Raw genomic sequence first — 27,485 nt, 5'->3', positions numbered from 1 at the left:
CACCTGAAGATTGTTTTCCTGATACTTGGAGCCCTTTTTTTCCTACTTGTCCACATCTCGTTCCCTCCTACCTTAAGGTTATCCAGCTCAGGTCCAGACCGCTTAATCAATAGTGGTAATTTACTCATCGGGAAGCGGGGACAAGATGGAAGGCTCATTAGGAACTTCTCTGTCATGTCAGTAGCTGCCATAGTTCTCCTTCCCTGCAAGTCCAGTGGTTCTGCAGTCCTCGTCCCCAGGCCGGACAACTCAGCCACATCTTGTTTCATGCAACAAACTGGAGTTACAACGCAGGGGTCAATTATTCTGGGGATCAACCATTTGTTCATCAGTGGAGGATTTCTTTTGCACATCTATTTGCATCATCTCCATCACAAGGCCCCGGCTTATGCCCCAGGTCCCTGGACACACGCGCCGGTCATTCATTGGGGAGGATACTCTTCTCCATTTTTCAGCTGCCAATGCAGAAAGCATCCAGCTTTCAGTCCCCAGGTTGGCAGGGCCGTCCCAAGGCTCAGTTTGCACCTTTATAGAGTTCTGCGAGATGCCCATCCGGGCTGCTGGTCACGTTAGCTTGTGCTGTGAACCATCCCATGTTGGCAGTCCCTATATTTTTGGTATTGATGTCCTACGCTGCGGTGTCCCCCATTGCCACTTACCGTAAAATGCCTTCCTTGCTAAATACATTGGTGGGACACAGATCCCACCTTATTCTTAGGGTTTTTCTTTTTGGGGTCAGTTCTTGTTGCCTTTGGGTATTTTTCTCTAGCCCGGGTTCAAGTCGTGCTGGTTCTACAGGTTATAGTTTATTTTCTTGCTGTTGACACTAATCTGAGCTGGCTGCTGTAGGAGTATATAGGCACGGTGGGTTTAGCCCCCCACATTGTGAGATTTCTAGAGGAATGGATGTAATTCTGGGGCTTTGTGTGCAGATTACGGATGTCGGTCACAGAGAAATCTCGTCTTATCGCTCTGAAAATAGTCATTTATTATAAAATGTTGATACAAATCCTCTGATACAATAAAATGTTTGTCGTTTCCGTCGTTCGGACTCGTTATTATGGCAGCCGAGTTTGGATATGTTTTCCAGTGATGGCGCGAGGGGCACGAGATGCCTGACTGCAGCCAGCGACTCATGCAGGTAGTGTTTACTGGAGGCATAATGGTGGGCGGGGCGGGGACGGTAGCGGGCACTGTATCTCCCGCAAAGGACCATGGTACGGTGAAAGATACAACAGTACGGGCAAAGCTTGGTAACCTAAGGATTCGGTGCCCATCCCTGCCACCGCCCCCGGCCATATCCTAAGCTCACTCAGTTCGCCAAACTCCCCGGCTGAAGGGAACGTTCCTGTTAGATGGCAGAAAGCTACAGGCTGTAATGTGGGGGCATCGTATGATGGCGTCCATCTGGGGGCCGGTCACCACTTCTTCTTGTGCTCGTCCATCGAGACTCCGCCAGGGCCCAGCGCCACCACCAGCAGCAGCCCTCCCATGACGGACAGCGTCTGGAAGAAGTCGTACTTGAGGAAGTCGTGCATGGGCCGATAGGAGGGGATGGTCCAGAAGGCGTTCTGCAGCACATTGATGATCAGCAGCCACAGGACCAGGGTCAGAGCCGCCAGCTTAGTTTTATAGCCGACCGTCACCAAGATGATGAGGGACAGGCCGAAGATATCCTGGAAAATCTGAGGAAGAGAGAAAGACTAGGATTATATAGGGTGGCATGTAATGAATGTGCCCAGCAGCACACTGTAGCCAGTGCCCATCACCTGCCACCGATATACAGTACCCACCACAAATGCATCCTGCAATCTGTGCAGCTCCTCCACCAGTGCCCATCATCTACCTCCAGTAAACAGTAGCCGACGCCAATATATACTATGACAGTGCCGCTCCTCCAGTGCCCATCACCTACCTCCGATATATCACAGTACCCGCCACCAATACACCTACCATTGATATATTGACTATAGTTTCCGTTACCGCCAGCACACTGTGCATCTAGCACCCATTGCCAGCAGCAATATACGCCCATCAGCACACACTGTATACAGCTCCCCATCCTCCTACCATGCACTGTGCATCCCTTACCCATTACCCCCACACAATATACCCCTCATACAGCCTTCACCATCACTCCAGTGCCCACTGCTGCCACCACCAGTGCACTGTGCATCCATCACCGCCTCATTCCCGGGTGTATTATCTTTTCATTGCCCATGTCGTGCCAGTACATTGTACATACAGCACCCACCTCGCCACCTCCAGCTTTATCAGCTGCCAATAAAGGTCAGTTCACACAGTTATAGTACCACCACCATTGCATTAAGCTGCACCTACTGCTCCCCCAGATACCACAAACCTGTCCAGTCTCCACCCGCAGGGGAAGTATCTGCCACCCACACATCCCGGCGACCCCTTCCGCCCACACATCCCGGTAACCCCTTCCCCCCAACACATCCCGGCGACCCCTTTCCCCCCACACATCCCGGCGACCCCTTCCCCCCCACACATCCCGGCGACCCCTTCCCCCCCACACATCCCGGCGACCCCTTCCCCCCCCCACACATCCCGGCGACCCCTTCCCGCCCACACATCCCGGCGACCCCTTCCCGCCCACACACCCCGGCGACCCCTTCCCGCCCACACATCCCGGCGACCCCTTCCCGCCCACACACCCCGGCGACCCCTTCCGCCCACACACCCATTACTCACGGTAAAGGCGCTGGCATTGAAGCGAAGCAGCGTCATGAACATGAGGATGAGCAGCACGCGGCCCCCCAGCTGCATGTACTGACGTGGTGACGTGCCCCCTACGCTGGGCACCCCGGCAAACATGGTCTTGCCTTCTGAACGGGATTCGGCCAGGAGCAGCAGGAGACCTCCACCCAGAGCCATGTTCCTGGTGAGAAAATAAGGCGGTGAGATGAGACAAGATGATGAAGCTTCTCTCGGACCGGTGACTACTGACATCTTATATCAAAAGAAATATTATCAGGGGAACTTAAAGGGGTCATTCACTTTGGGACACTGCACTAACTACGCTCCAGCACTAGATGGCGATCCTGTTTGCAGTCTACAGCAGTAGTAGGTGGACGCAAGTGAACCTCCCCTTTCATGTAAGACCTGCTGACAGGAGCCGCGTACTGACCTCATCAGGAACTTTACGTCCCACAGGATATTATACACGATGGTCTGAAAAAGAAGAAAACAGTTCAAAAGGCTCGTCCGCTCCAATATTCACCCTATAAGTCAGCAACTTTCTGATATTCCTCGTGTTTAGACTCCTCCACTTGCTGTCAACCAATTACTAAGTCTGTAACATCCACCAACGTACCGACCTGTAGTAACAAGCCGTGGACTGGGGGAGCAGACACTGATCAGCCACAACATGGAGACCACCCGTCTAACACAGTGAGGGTGCCCTTCTCTGACCCCTCAAGACATGGGCCAAGACATTAGCAGCAGATGCTTTAAGGACGATCTGTCACTTGCTATAAATATTGATTTCCCCCTTGGTGTAAATGCCGCTGTTCTCCTGAATCCAGCGCCGTTTTTCTTTTCTTCCTGCGCCTCTCCGTTCCGGAGATATGGCCTTCTCTTTCTTTGTATGTAAATCTAGTCTTGTTACCAAGTAGGCGTAGTCACACCCAGAAAAGTGTTCACACCACGCCCACTTAGCTCACAAGACTAGATTTACATACAAGAAAGAGAAGGTCATATCTCAGGAACGGAGAGGCGCAGGAAGAAAAGAAAAACATCACCGGATTCAGGGGAACAGCGGCATTTACACCAGCTAGGAAAAACCATATATACAGCAAGTGACAAGTCCTCCTTAAAGGACTTTATTTTCCAGCACATTCTACAGATGATCGATCACTCGGTCGCCCACAGGGTATAATTCTTCTTTCATCAGAGCAGGCACCATCTTACATAGGCCAGTACTGATGATCGCGTGCCCATTGTAAGCACTTTCCCTGGTGGACAGGGGTCAGCATTGGTGCTGGGGCCAACCCACAATCTTCAAGGACTGACTGATTACTTGCTGCCTCATATATCCCACCCCTAAGAGGCGCCATTGTCACCAGATGATCAGTGTACAGTCACCATTCAGATAAATATTTGGGGATGACAGGAAGCATCAGATGTCACTATTACAGATGTAATGTAGGAGTGGGGGTGCAACATGTCTGAGGGGTCTCCATGGCTCATGCTGTAGAGTACTTTGCAGTCCGGTGTATGGGACTGCAGTCCCTCGTCTTCACCACTGGGTGGCACTGTGGTCCCGGTCACAGACTATTTATGTCTTAGCACAGTTCTTCTACTGCAGTGGGAGGGACTGAGCCATCGCATCGTCGTGAACAGTCACTGGCACGCTGACCCGCAAGATGCCCAGCGGCAATCATGCCACGTTACCATAGGGTAATAGGAGCGTGATATGCCACAGAATGGGGGCTGGGGGGTCCACCCCAGCATGGATGCATCACATTAACACACTGCAGTCCGTGCTGCTACAACATGGGCCCCAAAGCTCGGCCCCGTACCCGCTCACCTGCAGAACGATGATGACGAAGAGGCCAAGGCAGGCGTACGGGACCAGCTTCCTCATCAGCACAAGGACGCAGCCAGCTAAACACAGACACACAGCGTTATCACCCCAGAGGAGGGCTTGTGGGGGGCACAGGGAGCCGTCTCGGGGTCTCACCCAGTTGTCCCAGCATATTAATAAGAACAAACACAGTAGCCAGGAACATCCCGCAGCCCCAGGACATGGTGATGTAATCCCGCTGCTCGTCCCACTGCAGCCACATCCGCAGGCCGTCCTCCATGAAGGTGCTGATCAGACACAGATGAGCCACGTGCGGTAAATAGCGCTTTGTGAGCCGCAGAAACTGTAGGAAGACAGGTAGAGTGTCAGCTCAACGGCAGCACAGCAAGCCCAACCAGTCATCACACATTGCCTAAAGGAACAGCAACTAATCCCGGGGGTTCTGAGCATATCGCCCTGTAGTTCCAAAGTATGACCACAAGAGGGCAGCAGAGAGGCCACAGCCATGAGCACTGTACATGACACAGTCTATTGTTCCCTGTTATCAGTCATTCAGGCAGAGAGGAGAACATTTACATCTACACGTGTGACTGACATTACACAGGACGCTCCCGAGTACGCTGCCACCATGTGCAAATATCAAGATTAATCATAATCTACTGGGCATCAACTTACACAGAGCCGGAGCCAGAACCAGAACCAGAGCCAGAGCGCCCTCATCTGCCGGAAACACAGCGGCACCAGGCAAATAAACAGGAGAGGGAAGCCAGGACCAACCTGTAATGTATGTACACAGGGACTGCACCAGCAGAACAGTGAGTGCAGCTCTGGGGTATAATACAGGATGTAACTCAGGATCAGCAATGTAATGTATGTACACAGTGACTGCACCAGCTGAATAGTGAGTGCAGCTCTGGAGTATAATACAGGATGTAACTAAGGATCAGTGCAGGATCAGTAATGTAATGTATGTACACAGTGACTGCACCAGCAGAATAGTGAGTGCAGCTCTGGGGTATAATACAGGATGTAACTCAGGATCAGTACAGGATCAGCAATGTAATGTATGTACACAGTGACTCCACCAGCAGAATAGTGAGTGCAGCTCTGGAGTATAATACAGGATATAACTCAGGATCAGTAATGTAATGTATGTACACAGTGACTGCACCAGCAGAATAGTGAGTGCAGCTCTGGAGTATAATACAGGATATAACTCAGGATCAGTAATGTATGTACACAGTGACTCCACCAGCAGAATAGTGAGTGCAGCTCTGGAGTATAATACAGGATATAACTCTGGATCAGTAATGTAATGTATGTACACAGTGACTGCACCAGCAGAATAGTGTGTGCAGCTCTGGATCAGCTGCTGGTCAGTGTGCTGATTACAGGTGTGGTGGCTGCAGATCCTGCTGTGAGCTCCTGATCTCTCTGAGAAACCAACACCTCTCCACCTGGGCACCTGCTCTCTCTCTTACCCAGGGAGGGAGCGGGTTTCCTGGGATGAGCGATGGAGCCAAGTCCCAGGCTTCTGCTTCCCGAACCAGGCCGGCGGGGGGCAGGAGAAACCAGCAACCGGCCTGTACATCGGAGGACTCGGGGGTGAGATGTTCCACCAAGAGTCGCAGCAATGTGGTTCCTACTCCCCCCGGGACTGTGGAGACTCCTAGAAGCCGCAAGGCTTCCAGCATGGAGGGTAAGCCTGACTGCGTGCATGATGGCGCTCCTTCCGGAGGAAAGCCGAGTGCTCGCGGAGGTGAGGCCGACCTCACTGAGGAAGGTTGGGCGATTCTGAGTCCACCTATGCCTCCCGGGTCATGATCCACCTCCGTGAGTATGAAGATGCTAGTAAGCTGGTCAGGAGACTTCGGGAGGAGCTGCGCTGCACAAGCGCAAAAGCTGCAGGTGCCTCCAAATCGAGGAAGGCTAAACTCCAGGCGGAGGTAAAGAGGCTGACCAGTGAGATTAATGTGCTTGAACTTAGGAAAGCTGTCATCGTAGAGCAGAGTTGTCCGTTTAAGGAAAAAATGATAAATGAAGACCGCTTCAGAGAAATGGCTGATAACAGAGAGCAAAGGCAGATGGGGCTGCAGCCTGAGAGCCAGGTGGATGATGAGAGTGATGATGACCAGCAGGAAGCCCCACCTGGCAGCCTGCAAAGTCACCCGCAGGCCATGTGCAGCGAGCTCTCTGCAGGACAGGCAACAATGACATCCGGTTGCAGTTCTGCCGGCTCTGGGGAGGACAGTGACAGCAGCGGCCAGGGAGGGGCGCTAATGGCCGAGATAAAGCTCCTGGAGTCCCCAGTGTGCCTCCAAAACTTTCATCTTGATGTCGATCTACCAGAAGAGGCACCTGGGGGCCACAAAAAGGCTAAGAAGACCACGCCAAAGCTGCAGGAAGCGGTAAGCTATGTCTATGCCCCCCTCCCTGTACCCCCTGAGTCGGCGGCAGGCTCAGCTCGCTGTATAAGCCCCGTTGCCCAGCCCAGTCCGGGTTCTGCTGTGGATCCGGTGCAAAGGCGCGGGGAGATTACAGAGCGCGGTAGTGAGGCGCAGAGCTCCGTCTCTGCTTGTAGTAGCGGTGACGCAGCAGGAGGTGCATCAGCCGAGAGGCTGGACAGTGAGGGCGGCCCGGCGGCGGGCGTTCCATCAGGCCACGATGCTGTGGTGTGCTTCTCAGTGGGAGGGGGGGGAGCAGCCCGGTGTCGGGGGCAGCTCCGGTAGCCTCGGCGCCTCTGAATGCTGTTGCCGCTGATCACTTAGTTGAGAAGCGGCGGCAGTGTGAGGGGGCAGTTGGGGCTGAGCGTTCCGGTCCTCCCACGAAAGTGCTATTTTGTGTTGGCGTCGCTGGTCCGGAAGATCCTGATGCTAAAGATCAGCGGCGCCTAACTGCAGCTAGAGATCAGCGGCACATTATACCAAATGCCAAACAGCGGAAATTACCGACCGATGATGTGGAGGGCACACATAGGACCGGGGGTGAGGTCGCCTCCAGTTCTATGGAGGTGACTGAGCCCCTTGTGCCTGATGCGGAGGTCAAAAGGTCATCCACTATTGTTACTGGTCCAGCAGGAATGAATGTGGTGGTGGAGGTAAATGAGGATAATTCATTGTCTAGTGGTGTGGTTGCTGGTTTGGTGGAGGGTGAGATGGAGGTGAGTAATGGTGATACTGTTGGGGCTGATGTGGTCACTAGTCCGGTTGCCCCCCCGGGGGTGGCAACACCTGTCCAGAGTTATGCCAGTGTCACCTCCGGGGCAAATAGGGCATCCTCCTCGTCTCCGGGCTTTGGGGACGGCATGTTGCAACGGCGCCTTCTGGAGGCTCTAAAGAAGGGGGAGAGATCACTAATGGTAGAGGGTCGAGAGGTTGATCTATCCTTCTGGATAGAGAGGCATGGCCTCGGGGCCTTCCGAGAGCAAAAAGGGGGAGATACAGTGTGGTCCCTCCCAACAGCCGGGCCAGGCAGTGTGCATAGGAATGTGGTCAGTCTTCGGTGGAGGGGCAGTGATGCATGTCCGCCAAGGTCTAAAGTTGTGGAGCTCCTGCTGAGGATGGGCTTCAAGGCGATTGACATCTACGCCTTGATACATCCCTATTCCACGCCTGAGTTTGATGTCAGCTTTGTTTGGCCGGAGGGGCTTGAGCTCTTCTGGGCGAATTATGAGTTGGCAAAAAATGAGCCCGGCTGGCGAGACTTTGCCGTTCAGGCAGTGTCTCGCCAAAACCAGATCAAGAAAGTGACCGTGATGACTCGTAACGAGTCGCTTTCTTGCTATGACATCATGACGTGGCTTGGTCGGTATGGAGAGGTGGTGGAGATGCCAAAGAAAAACCTCGACCAGTTTGGTATCTGGTCAGGGGCCTGGACGTTTATGGTAAAACTTAAGCGTTCAGGTGGTACGGTTGCCCACATTCCATCGTCTGCCTTCCTGGGTAGGGATCGTATCCTGGTCTTCTACCAGGGGCAACCGAAGCTCTGTCACAGGTGCGGCGACCCCACACACTTCAGTACAAACTGCACCGTGCAGAAATGCGCGTTGTGTGGGGGTGTCGGCCATCTTGCCGCCTCTTGTGTGGAGATTAGGTGCCACCTGTGTGGTGAGTTAGGCCACCCATTCAGCCGTTGTCCTCGCTCCTTTACTAATGCAGTCGAGACCCCGGTGGGAGTAAGCCGTGAGGCCGATTCTGCTGGAGAGGGGACTAGCAGGGGTGGGGGAGCTGAGGGGCCAGGGAAGAAAAGCAATAAAAAGACGCCTGCCCAGCTGAGGCGTCTAGACAAGCGCAGACAGGAGAGGGAGCGGGGCGAGCCCCAGACTACCGGGGCAGCCCCTGTCCTGGATGCCAGTGTTGCTGCTGAGGCCCCGAGGGATGATGAGTAGGATGAGGAGGTCTGGAGGATCCACAGCCCGAGGGATGATGAGTAGGATGAGGAGGTCAGGAGGATCCACAGGGAGGAAACTGCCTCTGCTTCAGAATCCTCCCATTATGAAAGTATGGATGAGGATAATAAGCGGTGGCTAGAGCACAAGCGTAAGCTCGGCACCAAAAAGAAGAGAAAGAAGGGAGATAAAACATCTTCTCCCGCTCTGACCAAGGTACCTAAGGAAGGTAAAACCGACTCCCCTCTAGTTGGTCTTTCTAACCGGTTCCAAGCCCTTGATATCATCTCTTCCTCTGAGGAGGAGGCTGAGGGTGAGGTTCCGGCTTCAGCGGAGCTTACAGGGGGCGCCGAGTCTCCTTCTCCTGGGGATGCAAGGTCCTTGGGGGGAGGGACTGGCCCAGAGTCCGGAGACGAGGACGAAAAAAGAAGGAAAAATGTGGGAATGGACACCTCTGTGTCATTAAAGAGGGAGAAGGATTCCTCCTCTGAGGCAGAGGATAAGGGGAGTGGGAAGAAGAAAGCCATCTAACTCAATCACCAATGATGGCGGTACCCACTCCGTTGACGTTGGCGTCCATTAATGTCGCCAGCATTAAGTCAAACATGGCTAGATTTGCGGCCTTTGATTTTCTCAGCCGGGTTGAAGCTGACATTTTCTTTTTGCAAGAGACCAGGCTGCCAAATATGGCAGAGGTGTTTATAGCTAAGAGGGAGTGGAGACTCGGGCCCTCCTATTGGTCTCTTGCGGCCGAGCCGTATAGCGGAGTGGCGGTCCTTTTTACCGCACCGGTGGAATGCCGACGGGTTATTGAGTTAGAAATGGGGAGGTGCCTGATATTAGATGTCCTCATGAAGGGACAAGAGCTTCGGCTCATTAATATCTATGGTCCCCAATCTAAATGGGACCGGAAGTGTCTCTTTATGAGGATCAAGCCCTACCTTTTTACGAGTCGGCAGGTCGTCTTTGGAGGGGACTTCAACACTGTCACGAGGCCCCGGGATAGAGGAGGTTAGAGAGACAAGCTGACTTATGATAGCGTCGCCCTTAATAGTATAGCTAGTGAGGCTCGCCTGGTGGATGTCCACATCCGGCACACCGCAGGCCACGAGGGGTTCACCTATCATAGAGGTAACTGTAGGTCCAGGATAGACAGGTTTTATTTAAAGGAGGAAGCAGTCTCTTCAGCAGTATCTGTTGTTGAGGTGGAGTTCTCCGATCACTGTTTGATTTTGTTTTCCCTGAATGTTACAGAGACCCCCCGGATGGGAAGAGGCTTTTGGAGGCTCAATTCGTCTCTCTTGGAAGAAGCGGAGATAAGACAGTCCTTTGAGGATTTTCTTCAGAGCCAGGTACCCTTACTGGATCTTTGTAGTAGTAAGTCAGAGTGGTGGGAGATGTTTAAGAAAAGCGTGGCGAGATTCTTCCGCCAGCTCTCGAGCCTCAGGAGCCTGGACAGGTACCGCCTGTATCAGGGCCTGAGGAGGAAACTCGAGCATCTTGTCTCAACTGGAGGTAGCCGCGAGGAGATCTCCAGAGTGAAATCTTTGCTAATGAGGTGTCAGTATGATAGACACGCATCTTTGGTTTTTGAGAGGGATTACGGGAAGTACCGCTCGCCCGACCCTTATAGAAACTGCAAGATGTCAGTGAATAGTAAAGTTGTTACAGGACTGGTTGACACTGCGGGGTCCCTGAAAAGATCCAGATCAGGGATCCTGGAGGTCGTCAGATCCTTCTACTCGCACCTCTTGGGGAAGAGGGATCTGGATTGGGATGAGATATCGGCTTTTCTGGCTGAAGCCGTCCCCGAACCAGGGGTAGACCCCTCTCTTGGCGTTTTGACAGAGATGATCAGGGAAGAGGAAGTTAAGTTGGCGATTGAAGGGCTTGCCCTGAAGAAATCTCCCGGTCCGGATGGCTTAACATCTGAATTCTATAAGACCTTTAAGGACGCCTTGGTTCCCCTCTTGACTGAGGTATTCAATGAGTGTCTTTCCTCGGGCACTCTGCCAAAGTCAATGAGGAGATCTGCCCTGATCATCTTGTCAAAGGGTAAGGACCCATCTTGCATTGAGAATTGGCGTCCCATAGCGCTTCTCAATGCAGACAGGAAGGTTTTGGCAAAGGTGCTGTTTAATCGGCTGGTGAAATTTGCACCCCAGCTCCTTTCGGGGGCCCAGCATTGCTCTGTTCCGGGCCGCAGTACAATTAGTGCTGTACTCTGTGTCCGAGAGGCGGTGGAGCAGGGGTGGGCTGGCCACTGGAAGGGGTACATGCTGTCATTGGACCAGGCAAAAGCGTTTGATCGGGTTAATCATGAGTACCTCTGGTCTGTCCTTCTGAGGTATGGCCTGCCGGGGGGGTTTGTTGATTGGCTTAAGACCTTGTACGCTGGGGCAGAGAGTTTCCCGCTTGTGAACGGTTGGATTGACAGCTCTTTTGAGGTTGGGTGTGGTGTTCGCCAGGGTTCTCCCTTGAGCCCGCTACTGTACGTGTTTGCGATTGACCCACTTCTTAGGAGGGTGGAGCGTGGACCGTTGGCTGGGATCGGGATGGACCGGGCAGCATCGGAAGCCACTCTGAGAGTGGTGGCGTATGCCGATGACGTCACCGTTTTTGTTTCCTCTGATGGGGAGGCAGAATGGCTGATGTCAGAGGTAAATCGCTACTCGGAGGCATCCGGGTCTAAGATCAACCGGGATAAGTGTGAGAGTCTCTGGCTGGGAGGAGGAGATCCTGGTTTTGATCTCCCGGACACCCTTCCAGAACCCAAAGTCTCTGCAAAAGTTCTTGGCATCGAATTTGGCCAGGGGGATTACCCCAAACAAAATTGGGACAGCAGGCTAGAGATCGCCACTCAGAAGGTGAACCAATGGAAGGGTTGGTCTTTGACCCTAAGGGAAAGGGTAAACCTGATCAAAACTTACCTGCTCCCTTTGCTGATCTATCTGGGCAGTGTGTGCATCTTGCCAGAGCCTCTCTGGACTCGGGTCTATAGTTTGTTCTTTCAACTGTTATGGGGGAATAGACTGAACCTGGTCAAGAGGGAGGTTACTTACCGTACGAGGAGACTAGGAGGGTTGGGTATGGTCAACCCTGTGGTATTCCTTGTGAATACCTTCATTAAGATCAATATTGCAAACCTCTGGAAAGAGAGGGCTCCTCCGTGGGTATTCTCCTGTAAGGGATGGTTTCAGCCTTTCTTCCAGGAATGGGAGACAGGAGGGCAAGTGAAGGATCTCCGCACACCGCATGGACATCTCCCGGCTTACGCTACCGTGGTTCTGAAGGTAATTCGCCGGTGGGGTCTGGGAATGTGGGAGGTCAGGACTCTGCCAAGGAAGCTCCTTGACAAAAGGGTTCTGTTGACCCATTTTCAGAGGCCTCTGGCGCTCAGGGATTGCCCAAGTCGGGATCTTGGGGTGGGTCTGCATCTTTTGAATTCTGTCAGGATCCCCTCGAAGGTTTGGGACTTGGCTTGGCGCTGCTTCCATGGGAAACTGTGTGAGGGACAATCTGAAGTGTAGGAGCTCTGAGGACAGGAACTGTCCTCGGGAGCATTGTGGTACCATGCTTGAAAGCATGGACCACTTCCTGCTTCGTTGTCCCTTTAACACAGAGGTGTACAACAGGGTGGGCGCCTCCACTGGCTGGCCCCGGCTGGCCGGTCTCTCTTATGCGGAATGGGCCTATGGAGCATTCGGGGACCTGGGTGGTCGGGACCGCTGCACCTTATTTCTAGTTAGCGCAGTGGTTAGGTATCACACGTGGAACGCACGGTGCTTAGTATCGACGCAGCGGAAAATCCTCCCAGTGGACGATGTGTTTAGGACCATACTCGGTGACCTGGTGAAGGTGCGTTCTCTGGAGTATGAGAGACTGGGTACACGGAGGGCCGCTCTCCTCTGGAGGGGCTTTTCTTTTAGTGTGCCCTAGTCTGGTCATCTCCTCTCCTGGTGGTGGGCTGCTGCTGACACCATAGATTTTTGTTTTATTGATCAGTAGACAATGATGTAGGGCTGCAGGCGCCGAACTTGGGCTTTGTCAGTTGTGGTTATTGTATTGTTTGTTTCTGTATATATTGTATATATGGGATTGGGTGTAGGTGTTAGGTTGGGTGGAGGGAAAAGGGGGGAGGTGGGTTCATCTTGTGGGACACTGGTTATTTGGGTGAAAAACTGGCACTGCCTGATCTGGCCTATGGACGTTGGACATGGACTGAGGCATGAGGCGCAGGAGCAGCTCTCAGGTCAGTGCCGGGGAGGGACTGGTGGGCTTGAGTGTGGGGGGTTTTGTTTTGTCTTGTATATATTTGTATAGTTAGTATTTATTTTATTTATTTATTTTTATTTTTTTAAATAAATAAAGAATGTATATATTAGTATGTATATAATTTGTCGGTTATTGTTTATAATATTGTTATTATTTGTTTGGTAACCGGACCAGATGTCATGGTGTAGGTAGTTATTATTGTGTATATATGTATAATATGTGTGTGAGGGGAGAGGGAGCGGCTGGACCAGTTCATTACATTGTTTATTTTCTGGTTATTAATTTTGTTATGTTTCTGTTATTATTATTGTTATGTTTTTCATTTTTATAATAAAAGATCTACAGGATGTAACTCAGGATCAGTAATGTAATGTATGTACACAGTGTCTCCACCAGCAGAATAGGGAGTGCAGCTCTGGAGTATAATACAGGATGTAACTCAGGATCAGTACAGGATCAGTAATGTAATGTATGTACACAGTGACTGCACCAGCAGAATAGGGAGTGCAGCTCTAGGGTATAATACAGGATGTAACTCAGGATCAGTAATGTAATGTATATACACAGTGACTACACCAGCAGAATAGTGAGTGCAGCTCTGGAGTATAATACAGGATGTAACTCAGGATCAGTAATGTAATCTATGTACACAGTGACTGCACCAGAAGAATAGTGAGTGCAGCTCTGCAGTATAATACAGGATGTAACTCAGGATCAGTAATGTAATGTATGTACACAGTGACTGCACCAGAAGAATAGTGAGTGCAGCTCTGGAGTATAATACAGGATATAACTCAGGATCAGTAATGTAATGTATGTACACAGTGACTGCACCAGCAGAATAGTGAGTGCAGCTCTACAGTATAATACAGGATGTAACTCAGGATCAGTACAGGATCAGCAATGTAATGTATGTACACAGTGACTGCACCAGCAGAATAGTGAGTGCAGCTCTGGAGTATAATACAGGATGTAACTCAGGATCAGTACAGGATCAGCAATGTAATGTATGTACACAGTGACTGCACCAGCAGAATAGTGAGCGCAGCTCTGGAGTATAATACAGGATATAACTCAGGATCAGTAATGTAATGTATGTACACAGTGACTGCACCAGCAGAATAGTGAGTGCAGCTCTGGAGTATAATACAGGATATAACTCAGGATCAGTAATGTATGTACACAGTGACTCCACCAGCAGAATAGTGAGTGCAGCTCTGCAGTATAATACAGGATATAACTCAGGATCAGTATAGGATCAGTAATGTAATGTATGTACACAGTGACTGCACCAGCAGAATAGTGAGTGCAGCTCTGGAGTATAATACAGGATATAACTCAGGATCAGTACTGTAATGTATGTACACAGTGACTGCACCAGCAGAATAGTGTGTGCAGCTCTGGATCAGCTGCTGGTCAGTGTGCTGATTACGGGTGTGGTGGCTGCAGATCCTGCTGTGAGCTCCTGATCTCTCTGAGAAACCAACACCTGGGGACCTGCTCTCTCTCTTACCCAGGGAGGGAGCGGGTTTCCTGGGATGAGCGATGGAGCCAAGTCCCAGGCTTCTGCTTCCCGAACCAGGCCGGCGGGGGGGCAGGAGAAACCAGCAACCGGCCTGTACATCGGAGGACTCGGGGGTGAGATGCTCCACCAGGAGTCGCAGCAATGTGGTTCCTACTCCCCCCGGGACTGTGGAGACTCCTAGAAGCCACAAGGCTTCCAGCATGGAGGGTAAGCCTGACTGCGTGCATGATGGCGCTCCTTCCGGAGGAAAGCCGAGTGCTCGCGGAGGTGAGGCCGACCTCACTGAGGAAGGTTGGGCGATTCTGAGTCCACCTATGCCTCCCGGGTCATGATCCACCTCCGTGAGTATGAAGATGCAAGTAAGCTGGTCAGGAGACTTCGGGAGGAGCTGCGCTGCACAAGCTCAAAAGCTGCAGGTGCCTCCAAATCGAGGAAGGCTAAACTCCAGGCGGAGGTAAAGAGGCTGACCAGTGAGATTAATGTGCTTGAACTTAGGAAAGCTGTCATCGTAGAGCAGAGTTGTCCGTTTAAGGAAAAAATGATAAATGAAGACCGCTTCAGAGAAATGGCTGATAACAGAGAGCAAAGGCAGATGGGGCTGCAGCCTGAGAGCCAGGTGGATGATGAGAGTGATGATGACCAGCAGGAAGCCCCACCTGGCAGCCTGCAAAGTCACCCGCAGGCCATGTGCAGCGAGCTCTCTGCAGGACAGGCAACAATGACATCCGGTCGCAGTTCTGCCGCCTCTGGGGAGGACAGTGACAGCAGCGGCCAGGGAGGGGCGCTAATGGCCGAGATAAAGCTCCTGGAGTCCCCAGTGTGCCTCCAAAACTTTCATCTTGATGTCGATCTACCAGAAGAGGCACCTGGGGGCCACAAAAAGGCTAAGAAGACCACGCCAAAGCTGCAGGAAGCGGTAAGCTATGTCTATGCCCCCCTCCCTGTACCCCCTGAGTCGGCGGCAGGCTCAGCTCGCTGTATAAGCTCCGTTGCCCAGCCCAGCCCGGGTTCTGCTGTGGATCCGGTGCAAAGGCGCGGGGAGATTACACAGCGTGGTAGTGAGGCGCAGAGCTCCGTAGTAGCGGGGACGCAGCAGGAGCTACATCAGCCGAGAGGCTGGACAGTGAGGGCAGCACGGCGGCGGGCGTTCGGTCAGGCCACGATGCTGTGGTGTGCTTCTCAGTGGGAGCAACCCGGTATCGGGGGCAGCTCCGGTAGCCTCGGCGCCTCTGAATGCTGTTGCCGCTGATCACTTAGTTGAGGAGCGGCGGCAGTGTGAGGGGGCTGCTGGGGCTGAGCGTTCCAGTCCTCCCATGAAAGTGTTATTTTGTGTTGGCGCTGCTTTCAGGAAGATCCTGATGCTAAAGATCAGCGGTGCATTGCTACAAATGCAAAACAGCAGAAATTAATGACTGATGATGTGGAGGGCACGCACAAGACCAGGGGTGAGGTCGCCTCCAGTTCTATGGAGGTGACTGAGCCCCTTGTGCCTGATGATGCTAAGGTCAAAATGTCATCCACCATTGTTACTGGTCCAGCAGGAATGAATGTGGTGGTGGGTGTGAATGAGGCCAATTCATTGTCTAGTGGTGTGGTTGCTGGTTTGGTGGAGGGCGAGATGGAGGTGGGTAATGGTGATGCTGTTGGGGCTGATATAGTCACTGGTCCGGTTGCCCCTCCGGTGGTGGCAACACCAGTCCAGAGTTATGCCAGTGTCACCTCCGGGGCAAATAGGGCATCCTCCTCCTCTCCGGGCGTTGGGGATGGCATGTTGCAACGGCGCCTTCTGGAGGCTCTACAGAAGGGGGAGAGATCACTAATGGTAGAGGGCCGAGAGGTTGATCTATTCTTCTGGATAGAGAGGCATGGCCTCGGGGCCTTCCGAGAGCAAAAAGAGGGGGATACAGTGTGGTCCCTCCCAACAGCCGGACCAGGCAGTGTGCGTAGGAATGTGGTCCGTCTTCGGTGGAGGGGCTATGATGCATGTCCTCCAAGGTCTAAAGTTGTGGAGCTCCTGCTGAGGATGGGCTTCAAGGCGATTGACATCTACGCCTTGATACATCCCTATTCCACGCCTGAGTTTGATGTCAGCTTTGTTCGGTCGGAGGGGCTTGAGCTCTTCTGGACGAATTATGAGCTGGCAAAAAATGAGCCCGGCTGGCGAGACTTTGCTGTTCAGGCAGTGTCTCGCCAAAACCAGGATCAAAAAAGTGACCGTGATAACTCATAACGAGTCACTTTCTTGTTATGACATCATGATGTGGCTTGGTCGGTATGGAGAGGTGGTGGAGATGCCAAAGAAAAACCGCAACGAGTTTGGTATCTGGTCAGGGGCCTGGACGTTTATGGTAAAACTTAAGCGTTCAGGTGGTACGGTTGCCCACATTCCATCTGCCTTCCTGGGTAGGGATCATATCCTGGTCTTCTACCAGGGACAACCAAAGCTCTGTCACAGGTGCGGCGACCCCACACACTTCAGTGCAAACTGCACTGTGCAGAAATGTGCGTTGTGGTGGGGTGTCGGCCATCTTGCTGCCTCTTGTGTGGAGATTAGGTGCCACCTGTGTGGTGAGTTAGGTCACCCATTCAGCCGTTGTCCTCGCTCCTTCGCTAATGCAGTCGAGACTCCGGTGGGAGAAAGCTGTGAGGCCGATTCTGCTGCGGGGAAGGGACTAGCAGGGGTGGGAGAGCTGAGGGGCCAGGGAAGAAAAGCAATAAAAAGACGCCTGCCCAGCTGAGGCATCTAGACAAGCGCAGACAGGAGAGGGAGCGGGGCGAGCCCCAGACTACCGGGACATCCCCTGTCCTGGATGCCAGTGTTGCTGCTGAGGCCCCGAGGGATGATGAGTTGGATGAGGAGGTCAGGAGGATCCACAGGGAGGAAAACGCCTCTGCCTCAGAATCCTCCCATTATGAAAGTATGGATGAGGATAATAAGCGGTGGCTAGAGGACAAGAGTAAGCTTGGCACCAAAAAGAAGGGAGATAAAACATCTTCTCCTGCTCTGACCAAGGTACCTAAGGAAGGTAAAACTGACTCCCCTCTAATTGGTCTTTCTAACCGGCTCCAAGCCCTTGATAACATCTCTTCCTCTGAAGAGGAGGCTGAGGGTGGGGTTCTGGCTTCGGCGGAGCTTACAGGGGGCACGGAGTCTACTTCTCCTGGGGATGCAAGGTCCTTGGGTGGAGGGACTGGACCAGAGTTTGGAGACGAGGATGAAAAAAAGAAGGAAAAATGTGGGAATGGACACCTCTGTATCGTTAAAGAGGGGGAAGGATTCCTCGTCTGAGGCAGAGGATAAGGGGAGTGGGAAGAAGAAAGCCATCTAACTCAATCACCAATGATGGCGGTACCCACTCCGTTGACGCTGGCGTCCATTAATGTTGCCAGCATTAAGTCAAATATGGCTAGATTTGCGGCCTTTGATTTTCTCAGCCGGGTTGAAGCTGACTTCTTTTTGCAAGAGACCAGGCTGCCAAATATGGCAGAGGTGTTTATCACTAAGAGGGAGTGGAGACTCGGGCCCTCCTATTGGTGTCTTGCGGCCGAGCCGTATAGCGGAGTGGCGGTCCTTTTTACCGCACTGATAGAATACAGACGGGTTATTGAGTTAGAAATGGGGAGGTGCCTGATATTAGATGTCCTCATGAAGGGACAGGAGCTTCGGCTCATTAACATCTATGGTTCCCAATCTAAGTGGGACCGGAAGTGTCTCTTTATGAGGATCAAGCCCTACCTTTTTTACAAGTCGGCAGGTCGTCTTTGGAGGGGACTTTAACACTGTCACGAGGCCCCGGGATAGAGACGGTTCCAGAGACAAGCTGACTTATGATAGCGTCGCCCTTAATAGTATAGCGAGTGAGGCTCGCCTGGTGGATGTCCACATCCGGCACACCCCAGGCCACCAGGGGTTCACCTATCATAGAGGTAACTGTAGGTCCAGGATAGACAGGTTTTATTTAAAGGAGGAAGCCGTCTCTTCAGCAGTATCTGTTGTTGAGGTGGAGTTCTCCGATCACTGTTTGATTTTGTTTTCCCTGAATGTTACAGAGACCCCCCGGATGGGAAGAGGCTTTTGGAGGCTCAATTCGTCTCTCTTGGAAGAAGAGGAGATAAGACAGTCCTTTGAGGATTTTCTTCAGAGCCAGGTACCCTTACTGGATCTTTGTAGTAGTAAGTCAGAGTGGTGGGAGATGTTCAAGAAAAGGGTGGCGAGATTCTTCCGCCAACTCTCGAGCCTCAGGAGCCTGGACAGGTATCGCCTGTATCAGGGCCTGAGGAGGAAACTCGAGCATCTTGTCTCAACTAGAGGTAGCCGCGAGGAGATCTCCAGAGTAAAATCTTTGCTAATGAGGTGTCAGTATGATAGACGCGCATCTTTGGTTTTTGAGAGGGATTATGGGAAGCACCGCTCGCCCGACCCTTACAGAAACTGCAAGATGTCAGTGAATAGTAAAGTTGTTACAGGACTGGTTGACACTGTGGAATCTCTGAAAAGATCCAGATCAGGGATCCTGGAGGTCGTCAGATCCTTCTACTCGCACCTCTTGGGGAAGAGGGATCTGGATTGGGATGAGATGTCGGCTTTTCTGGCTGCAGCCGTCTCGGGTAGACCCCTCTCTTGGCGTTTTGACAGAGATGATCAGGGAAGAGGAAGTTAAGTTGGCGATTGAAGGGCTTGCCCTAAAGAAATCTCCCGGTCCAGATGGCTTAACATCTGAATTCTATAAGACCTTTAAGGACGCCTTGGTTCCCCTCTTGACTGAGGTATTCAATGAGTGTCTTTCCTCAGGCACTCTGCCAAAGTCAATGAGGAGGTCTGCCCTGATCATCTTGTCAAAGGGTAAGGACCCATCTTGCATTGAGAATTGGCGTCCCATAGCGCTTCTCAATGCAGACAGGAAGGTTTTGGCAAAGGTGCTGTTTAATCGGCTGGTGAAATTTGTGCCCCGACTCCTTTCGGGAGCCCAGCATTGCTCTGTTCCAGGCCGCAGTACAATTAGTGCTGTACTCTGTGTCCGAGAGGCGGTGGAGCAGGGTAGGGCTGGCCAATGGAAGGGGTACATGCTGTCATTGGACCAAGCAAAAACGTTTGTTTGGGTTAAACGAGTACCTCTGGTCTGTCCTTTTGAGGTATGGCCTGCCGGGGGAGTTTGTTGATTGGCTTAAGACCTTGTACGCTGGGGCAGAGAGTTTCCCGCTTGTGAACGGTTGGATTGGCAGCTCTTTTGAGGTTGTATGCGGTGTTCGCCAGGGTTGTCCCTTGAGCCAGCTGCTGTACGTGTTTGCGATTGACCCACTTCTTAGGAGGGTGGAGCGTGGACCGTTGGCTGGGATCGGGATGGACCGGGCAGCACCGGAAGCCACTCAGAGTGGTGGCGTATGCCGATGACGTCCCCGTTTTTGTTTTCTCTGATGGGGAGGCAGAATGGCTGATGTCAGAGGTAAATCGCTACTCTGAGGCATCCGGGTCTAAGATCAACCGGGATAAGTGTGAGAGTCTCTGGCTGGGAGGAGGAGATCCTGGTTTTGATCTCCCGGACACCCTTCCAGGACCCAAAGTCTCTGCAAAAGTTCTCGGCATCGAATTTGGCCAGGGGGATTACCCCAAACAAAACCGGGACAGCAGGCTAGAGATCGCCACTCAAAGGTGAACCAATGGAAGGGTTGGTCTTTGACCCTAAGGGAAAGGATAAACCTGATCAAAACTTACCCGCTCCCTTTGCTGATCTATCTGGGCAGTGTGTGCATCTTGCCGGAGCCTCTCTGGACTCGGGTCTACAGTTTGTTCTTCCAAGTGTTATGGGGGAATAGACTGAACCTGGTCAAGAGGGAGGTTACTTACCGTAAGAGGAGACTAGGAGGGTTGGGTATGGTCAACCCTGTGGTATTCCTTGTGAATACCTTCATTAAGATGAATATTGCAAACCTCTGGAAAGAGAGGGCTCCTCCGTGGGTATTCTCCTGTAGGGGATGGTTTCAGCCTTTCTTCCAGGAATGGGAGACAGGAGGGCAAGTGAAGGATCTACGCACACCGCATGGACATCTCCTGGCTTACGCTACCCTGGTTCTGAAGGTAATTCGCCGGTGACGTCTGGGAATGTGGGAGGTCAGGACTCTGCCGAGGAAGCTCCTTGACTAAAGGGTTCTGTTGACCCATTTTCAGAGGCCTCTGGCACTCAGGGATTGCCCAAGTCGGGATCTTGGGGTGGGTCTGCATCTTTTGAATTCTATCAGGATCCCCTCGAAGGTTTGGGACTTGGCTTGGCGCTGCTTCCATGGGAAACTGTGTGTGAGGGACAATCTGAAGTGTAGGAGCTCTGAGGACAGGAACTGTCCTCGGGAGCATTGTGGTACCATGCTTGAAAGCATGGACCACTTCCTGCTTCGTTGTCTCTTTAACACAGAGGTGTACAACAGGGTGGGCGCCTCCATTGGCTGGCCCGTCTGTCTTATGCGGAATGGGCCTATGGAGCATTAGGAGACCTGGGTGGTCAGGACCGCTGCACCTCATTTCTAGTTAGCGCAGTGGTTAGGTATCACACGTGGAACGCACGGTGCTTAGTATCGACGCAACGGAAAATCCTCCCAGTGGACGATGTGTTTAGGACCATACTCGGTGACCTGGTGAAGGTGCGTTCTCTGGAGTATGAGAGACTGGGTACACGAAGGGCCGCTCTCCTCTGGAGGGGCTTTTCTTTTAGTGTGCCCTAGTCTGGTCATCTCCTCTCCTGGTGGTGGGCTGCTGCTGACACCATAGATTTTTGCTTTGATCAGTAGACAGTGATGTAGGGCTGCAGGCACCGAACTTGGGCTTTGTCAGTTGTGGTTATTGTATTGTGTGTTATTCTATTGTTTGTTTCTGTATATATTGTATATATGAATTTGGGTGTAGGTGTTTGGTTGGGTGGTGGGAAAAGGGGGGAGGTGGGTTCATCTTGAGGGACACTGATTATTTGGGTGAAAAACTGGCACTGCCTGATCTGGCCTATGGACGTTGGACTGAGGCATGAGGCGCAGGACCAGCTCTCAGGTCAGTGCCGGGGAGGGACTGGTGGGCTTGAGTGTGGGGGGTTTAGTTTAGTCTTGTATATATTTGTATAGTTAGTATTTATTTTTTTTATATATTAGTTTGTATATAATTTTGTCGGCTATTGTTTATTTTACTTATTATATTATTATTTGTTTGGTAACCGGACCAGATGTCATGGTGTAGGTAGTTATTATTGTGTATATATGTATAATATGTGTGTGAGGGGAGAGGGAGCGGCTGGACCAGTTCATTACATTGTTTATTTTATGGTTATTCATTTTATGTTTCTGTTATTATTATTGTTATGTTTTTCATTTTTAAAATAAAAAGATCTACAGGATGTAACTCAGGATCAGTAATGTAATGTATGTACACAGTGACTGCACCAGCAGAATAGTGAGTGCAGCTCTGGAGTATAATACAGGATGTAACTCAGGATCAGTAATGTAATGTATGTACACAGTGACTGCACCAGCAGAATAGTGAGTGCAGCTCTGGAGTATAATACAGGATATAACTCAGGATCAGTACAGGATCAGTAATGTAATGTATGTACACAGTGACTGCACCAGCAGAATAGTGAGTGCAGCTCTGGAGTATAATACAGGATATAACTCAGGATCAGTACAGGATCAGTAATGTAATGTATGTACACAGTGACTGCACCAGCAGAATAGTGAGTGCAGCTCTGGAGCATAACACAGGATGTAACTCAGGATCAGTAATGTAATGTATGTACACAGTGACTGCACCAGCAGAATAGTGAGTGCAGCTCTGCAGTATAATACAGGATGTAACTCAGGATCAGTAATGTAATGTATGTACACAGTGACTGCACCAGCAGAATAGTGAGTGCAGCTCTGGAGTATAATACAGGATGTAACTCAGGATCAGTAATGTAATGTATGTACACAGTGACTGCACCAGCAGAATAGTGAGTGCAGCTCTGGAGTGTAATACAGGATGTAACTCAGGATCAGTAATGTAATGTATGTACACAGTGACTGCACCAGCAGAATAGTGAGTGCAGCTCTGGAGTGTAATACAGGAGGTAACTCAGGATCAGTAATGTAATGTATGTACACAGTGACTGCACCAGCAGAATAGTGAGTGCAGCTCTGGAGAATAATACAGGATATAACTCAGGATCAGTACAGGATCAGTAATGTAATGTATGTACACAGTGACTGCACCAGCAGAATAGTGAGTGCAGCTCTGGAGTATAATACAGGATATAACTCAGGATCAGTACAGGATCAGTAATGTAATGTATGTACACAGTGACTGCACCAGCAGAATAGTGAGTGCAGCTCTGGAGCATAACACAGGATGTAACTCAGGATCAGTAATGTAATGTATGTACACAGTGACTGCACCAGCAGAATAGTGAGTGCAGCTCTGCAGTATAATACAGGATGTAACTCAGGATCAGTAATGTATGTACACAGTGACTGCAGCAGCAGAATAGTGAGTGCAGCTCTGGAGTATAATACAGGATGTAACTCAGGATCAGTAATGTAATGTATGTACACAGTGACTGCACCAGCAGAATAGTGAGCGCAGCTCTGGAGTATAATACAGGAGGTAACTCAGGATCAGTAATGTAATGTATGTACACAGTGACTGCAGCAGCAGAATAGTGAGTGCAGCTCTGGAGTATAATACAGGATGTAACTCAGGATCAGTAATGTAATGTATGTACACAGTGACTGCACCAGCAGAATAGTGAGTGCAGCTCTGGAGTATAATACAGGATGTAACTCAGGATCAGTAATGTAATGTATGTACACAGTGACTGTACCAGCAGAATAGTGAGTGCAGCTCTGGAGTATAATACAGGATATAACTCAGGATCAGTACAGGATCAGTAATGTAATGTATGTACACAGTGACTGCACCAGCAGAATAGTGAGTGCAGCTCTGGAGTATAATACAGGATATAACTCAGGATCAGTACAGGATCAGTAATGTAATGTATGTACACAGTGACTGCACCAGCAGAATAGTGAGTGCAGCTCTGGAGCATAACACAGGATGTAACTCAGGATCAGTAATGTAATGTATGTACACAGTGACTGCACCAGCAGAATAGTGAGTGCAGCTCTGGAGTATAATACAGGATGTAACTCAGGATCAGTAATGTAATGTATGTACACAGTGACTGCACCAGCAGAATAGTGAGTGCAGCTCTGGAGTATAATACAGGATGTAACTCAGGATCAGTAATGTAATGTATGTACACAGTGACTGCACCAGCAGAATAGTGAGTGCAGCTCTGGAGTATAATACAGGATGTAACTCAGGATCAGTAATGTAATGTATGTACACAGTGACTGCACCAGCAGAATAGTGAGTGCAGCTCTGGAGTATAATACAGGATATAACTCAGGATCAGTACAGGATCAGTAATGTAATGTATGTACACAGTGACTGCACCAGCAGAATAGTGAGTGCAGCTCTGGAGTATAATACAGGATATAACTCAGGATCAGTACAGGATCAGTAATGTAATGTATGTACACAGTGACTGCACCAGCAGAATAGTGAGTGCAGCTCTGGAGCATAACACAGGATGTAACTCAGGATCAGTAATGTAATGTATGTACACAGTGACTGCACCAGCAGAATAGTGAGTGCAGCTCTGCAGTATAATACAGGATGTAACTCAGGATCAGTAATGTAATGTATGTACACAGTGACTGCACCAGCAGAATAGTGAGTGCAGCTCTGGAGTATAATACAGGATGTAACTCAGGATCAGTAATGTAATGTATGTACACAGTGACTGCACCAGCAGAATAGTGAGTGCAGCTCTGGAGTGTAATACAGGAGGTAACTCAGGATCAGTAATGTAATGTATGTACACAGTGACTGCACCAGCAGAATAGTGAGTGCAGCTCTGGAGTATAAGACAGGAGGTAACTCAGGATCAGTAATGTAATGTATGTACACAGTGACTGCATCAGCAGAATAGTGAGTGCAGCTCTGGAGTATAATACAGGATGTAACTCAGGATCAGTAATGTAATGTATGTACACAGTGACTGCATCATCAGAATAGTGAGTACAGCTCTGGAGTATAATACAGGAGGTAACTCAGGATCAGTAATGTAATGTATGTACACAGTGACTGCACCAGGAGAATAGTGAGTGCAGCTCTGGAGTATAATACCTGCAAAGCAAAAGGTGAAATCTGTGACAAAATACAAATGTGATACGTGAGATTTACTGTAAAGAAAACCGGCATCAAATCTGCATTGTGTGCATTTACCCTTCGGGAATGTTCACACAAGTGGAATCGCAGGAACGTCCATAAAAATCAGTATATTCCCCATCCCTTGACACTTCCGTGGCTGCCACGTCTCGTTACATGTGATCGCTTCAGAACCACAGAAGGTCGGCAAGTAACAAATGAGGGAGCTACAGAAGAACCAGAGGTTTAATTTTTCTACAGCACCCACGTAGGAGAACTTACACATTACAGTTTGTCTTTATGGACGAGCCAGGTCCTCCTCTGGCTGATAAATTGGGGTCCAGACTAGGGTCTTCCCTCTATACCATTAAAGGTACATTTCCACAGAACCCATTTACAGTGGGCGCCATTTGCTGATATGATAAAAGGGATGGTGCACATTTCACCCCTCGTCAGCAGCTACATGATCCATATATCAGGAGAAACTAATTGCGTCCGTCATCACTGACCTCACCCATCCACAGTTTTTTTTATGTATTTTTAACTCCTGAAAGGGAACGTGTTATCAGAAAATGATCTGTTATTTTAAATCCTGATTTTTTTTGTGTTGAACTTATATTTAAAAGCTTTTATCTATGTATTTTCCATATCACAATTTTTATTAAAAAAACAACTCAGAAATCTTGTAATTTTCACATCAGTCTCTGGGGCTTTTTTATACCCTTACTTCCTGTTCTTTCAGTACATAATACACGCACATTAGCAGCAATAGTCGGATCAGAAGCCTATCATGTGCAATGAAGTGGCTAATGAGCGTGTGCAAAGGTCACTGTACAGGAGGAGGAGGTGAGCTGTGATATCACCCATTGTCAATGGTGGATCCTGTTATCTACTGTATATAGAGGTGTCATCAGTCATTATACAGGAGGGGGAGGAGGTGAGCTGTGATATCACCTATTGTGAATGGTGGATCCTGTGTTATCTACTGTGTATAGAGGTGTTATCCATTTTCTGACTGTATCAGTCTGGTTTTGAATATTATAAATCACCTGTTATTCTCCCTCCTCCTTTGCTGACAGGCTGCAGTGGTGATACCATGACTACAGCGCACATCACCGCTGCAGCCGCTCTGCTCATGTAAACAGCATGAGCCGCTAAGCTGAGCGATTAGCTGCAGTGATGTGCAATATGTAGTGAGGGCACTGGAATCCAGGAGGGTAAATAACATCAGATTATATTATTGCAACCCGGACAGCGTTTTTTTTTTTTTCCTTTAGGGGACTGAAAAAGGACGCAAGAAAATCCATAGATGCTTTCACGTGTGGAGGAATTCCAGCGTTTCTGAAATAAAAATAAAAAAGGCAGCTTCAAATCGTCACCAAAAATACAGAAAAAAGCGGAGAAAAAGAAGCCGTAATTCAAGTAGATGACTATTATATTACGGACGGCTGCAGAAAAAAACTCAACCCAACGCATTTACTAGTGTGAACACGGTCTAATGGCCTCTTTAAGGGGGTTTTCCAGTTTCGGAAAACTCCTCTCCCTGTGTTCTTTTTTTAACCCTGCTCTTTACTCCCCCTCCCCAGGTCCATCACTGAGTCTCTGCCACTGCTGTCTGTCACTGTCTGCAGTGCTGACGTTATCATGTGACAGTGCTGCAGCCCAGCAGCTCTGCCCGGGTAGACCCAGCACAAATTGCTCAGGGCAGCTGCACTCACCGATTGGCTGCAGCTTTGCAGATGGGGACTCTGATGGACAGTTTTTTTTTCCCAAAACTTGGAAACCCCTTTTAACCCTCCGAGCACCTTGATGGCGAACACAAGTGATCCACTGATTGGCAGCGAGAATTACAATTAAAGGGGTGTCGAAGCTGAGAGGACCCCTTTAAGAATGGCAGATGATGGCGGTTCAGCTCCTACATGGCAGACTTGGCCACCACAATATGGTGAATGGATGCTACATGTGTCACAATGGCGGAGTGACTGGTATTGTCCTTGTGTATGGCCCATGTAGGATTACAAGTCCCATAGTGTCCCGTAACTTTCCCTCAGGAAGCCACAGGTTGCTTATTACTGCTGCAGAGCGATGCATCAGCATCACTGCCTGTAACTGGCGGTCATTTCCCTCACAGGGGTCATTGACCAGCAGGATGATTAAGCGTTAATGACTTGTCCAATTAATGAATTACTCTCCCCATCACATGGTACATTCCAAGCATCACATATGCCAAGCGGAACATACCAACAGATGCTGCAGGGTAGGAAGACATGGACTGTACCATGCCACTTATAAGGAGGATCTTGTGACTGCAGGGTAATTATACAGCAGTTTCCCGGAGGTGACGGAACGGGGGTCATTGCGGGGCGCTGTTACCTGCTCTGCCAGCTCCTCCGCGGCTCCCATCACATCCGAGGGCGCCATCTCCTCCTACCGCCAGTCAGTGAGCCCGTCCGTCCAGCAGTCAGCCCGGGCACTGGTTGTAGAGGGCGTCGTCCCGCAGTAGCGCGTCACTTCTCCACTCGCT

The 27,485-nt window shown here is 50.4% G+C and overlaps 1 protein-coding gene across 1 annotated transcript; it reads right to left on the bottom strand.

The window, feature by feature from the left end:
* Positions 1-964: 964 nt before the first annotated feature.
* Positions 965-27,485, bottom strand: LOC141167033 (surfeit locus protein 4-like). The gene is made up of 6 exons (XM_073654340.1): positions 27,335-27,485; positions 4,706-4,892; positions 4,553-4,629; positions 3,152-3,195; positions 2,716-2,902; positions 965-1,685 (listed from the first exon to the last, which is right to left on the bottom strand). The coding sequence occupies exons 1-6, from the start codon at positions 27,380-27,382 to the stop codon at positions 1,419-1,421; spliced, it is 810 nt and encodes a 269-aa protein (XP_073510441.1). The 5' UTR covers positions 27,383-27,485; the 3' UTR covers positions 965-1,418.

The sequence above is a fragment of the Phyllobates terribilis genome, unplaced genomic scaffold (genome assembly GCF_046119375.1).
Source record: "Phyllobates terribilis strain yellow unplaced genomic scaffold, ASM4611937v1 Scaffold_11__3_contigs__length_659146591, whole genome shotgun sequence".
Taxonomy (NCBI): domain Eukaryota; kingdom Metazoa; phylum Chordata; class Amphibia; order Anura; family Dendrobatidae; genus Phyllobates; species Phyllobates terribilis.
Note: the sequence above shows the minus strand (reverse complement) of the source record. Positions and strands in the feature narration are given on the sequence as shown.

Bases quoted from the DNA above. Each gene is read 5' to 3' on its own strand.
- LOC141167033 (XM_073654340.1), bottom strand. From the start codon at position 27,382: ATGGCGCCCTCGGATGTGATGGGAGCCGCGGAGGAGCTGGCAGAGCAG. The intron at 4,893-27,334 runs GTAACAGCGCCC...GTCTTCCTACAG, and splicing joins CGGAGGAGCTGGCAGAGCAG to TTTCTGCGGCTCACAAAGCG. The intron at 1,686-2,715 runs GTGAGTAATGGG...TCTCTTCCTCAG, and splicing joins TCAATGCCAGCGCCTTTACC to ATTTTCCAGGATATCTTCGG.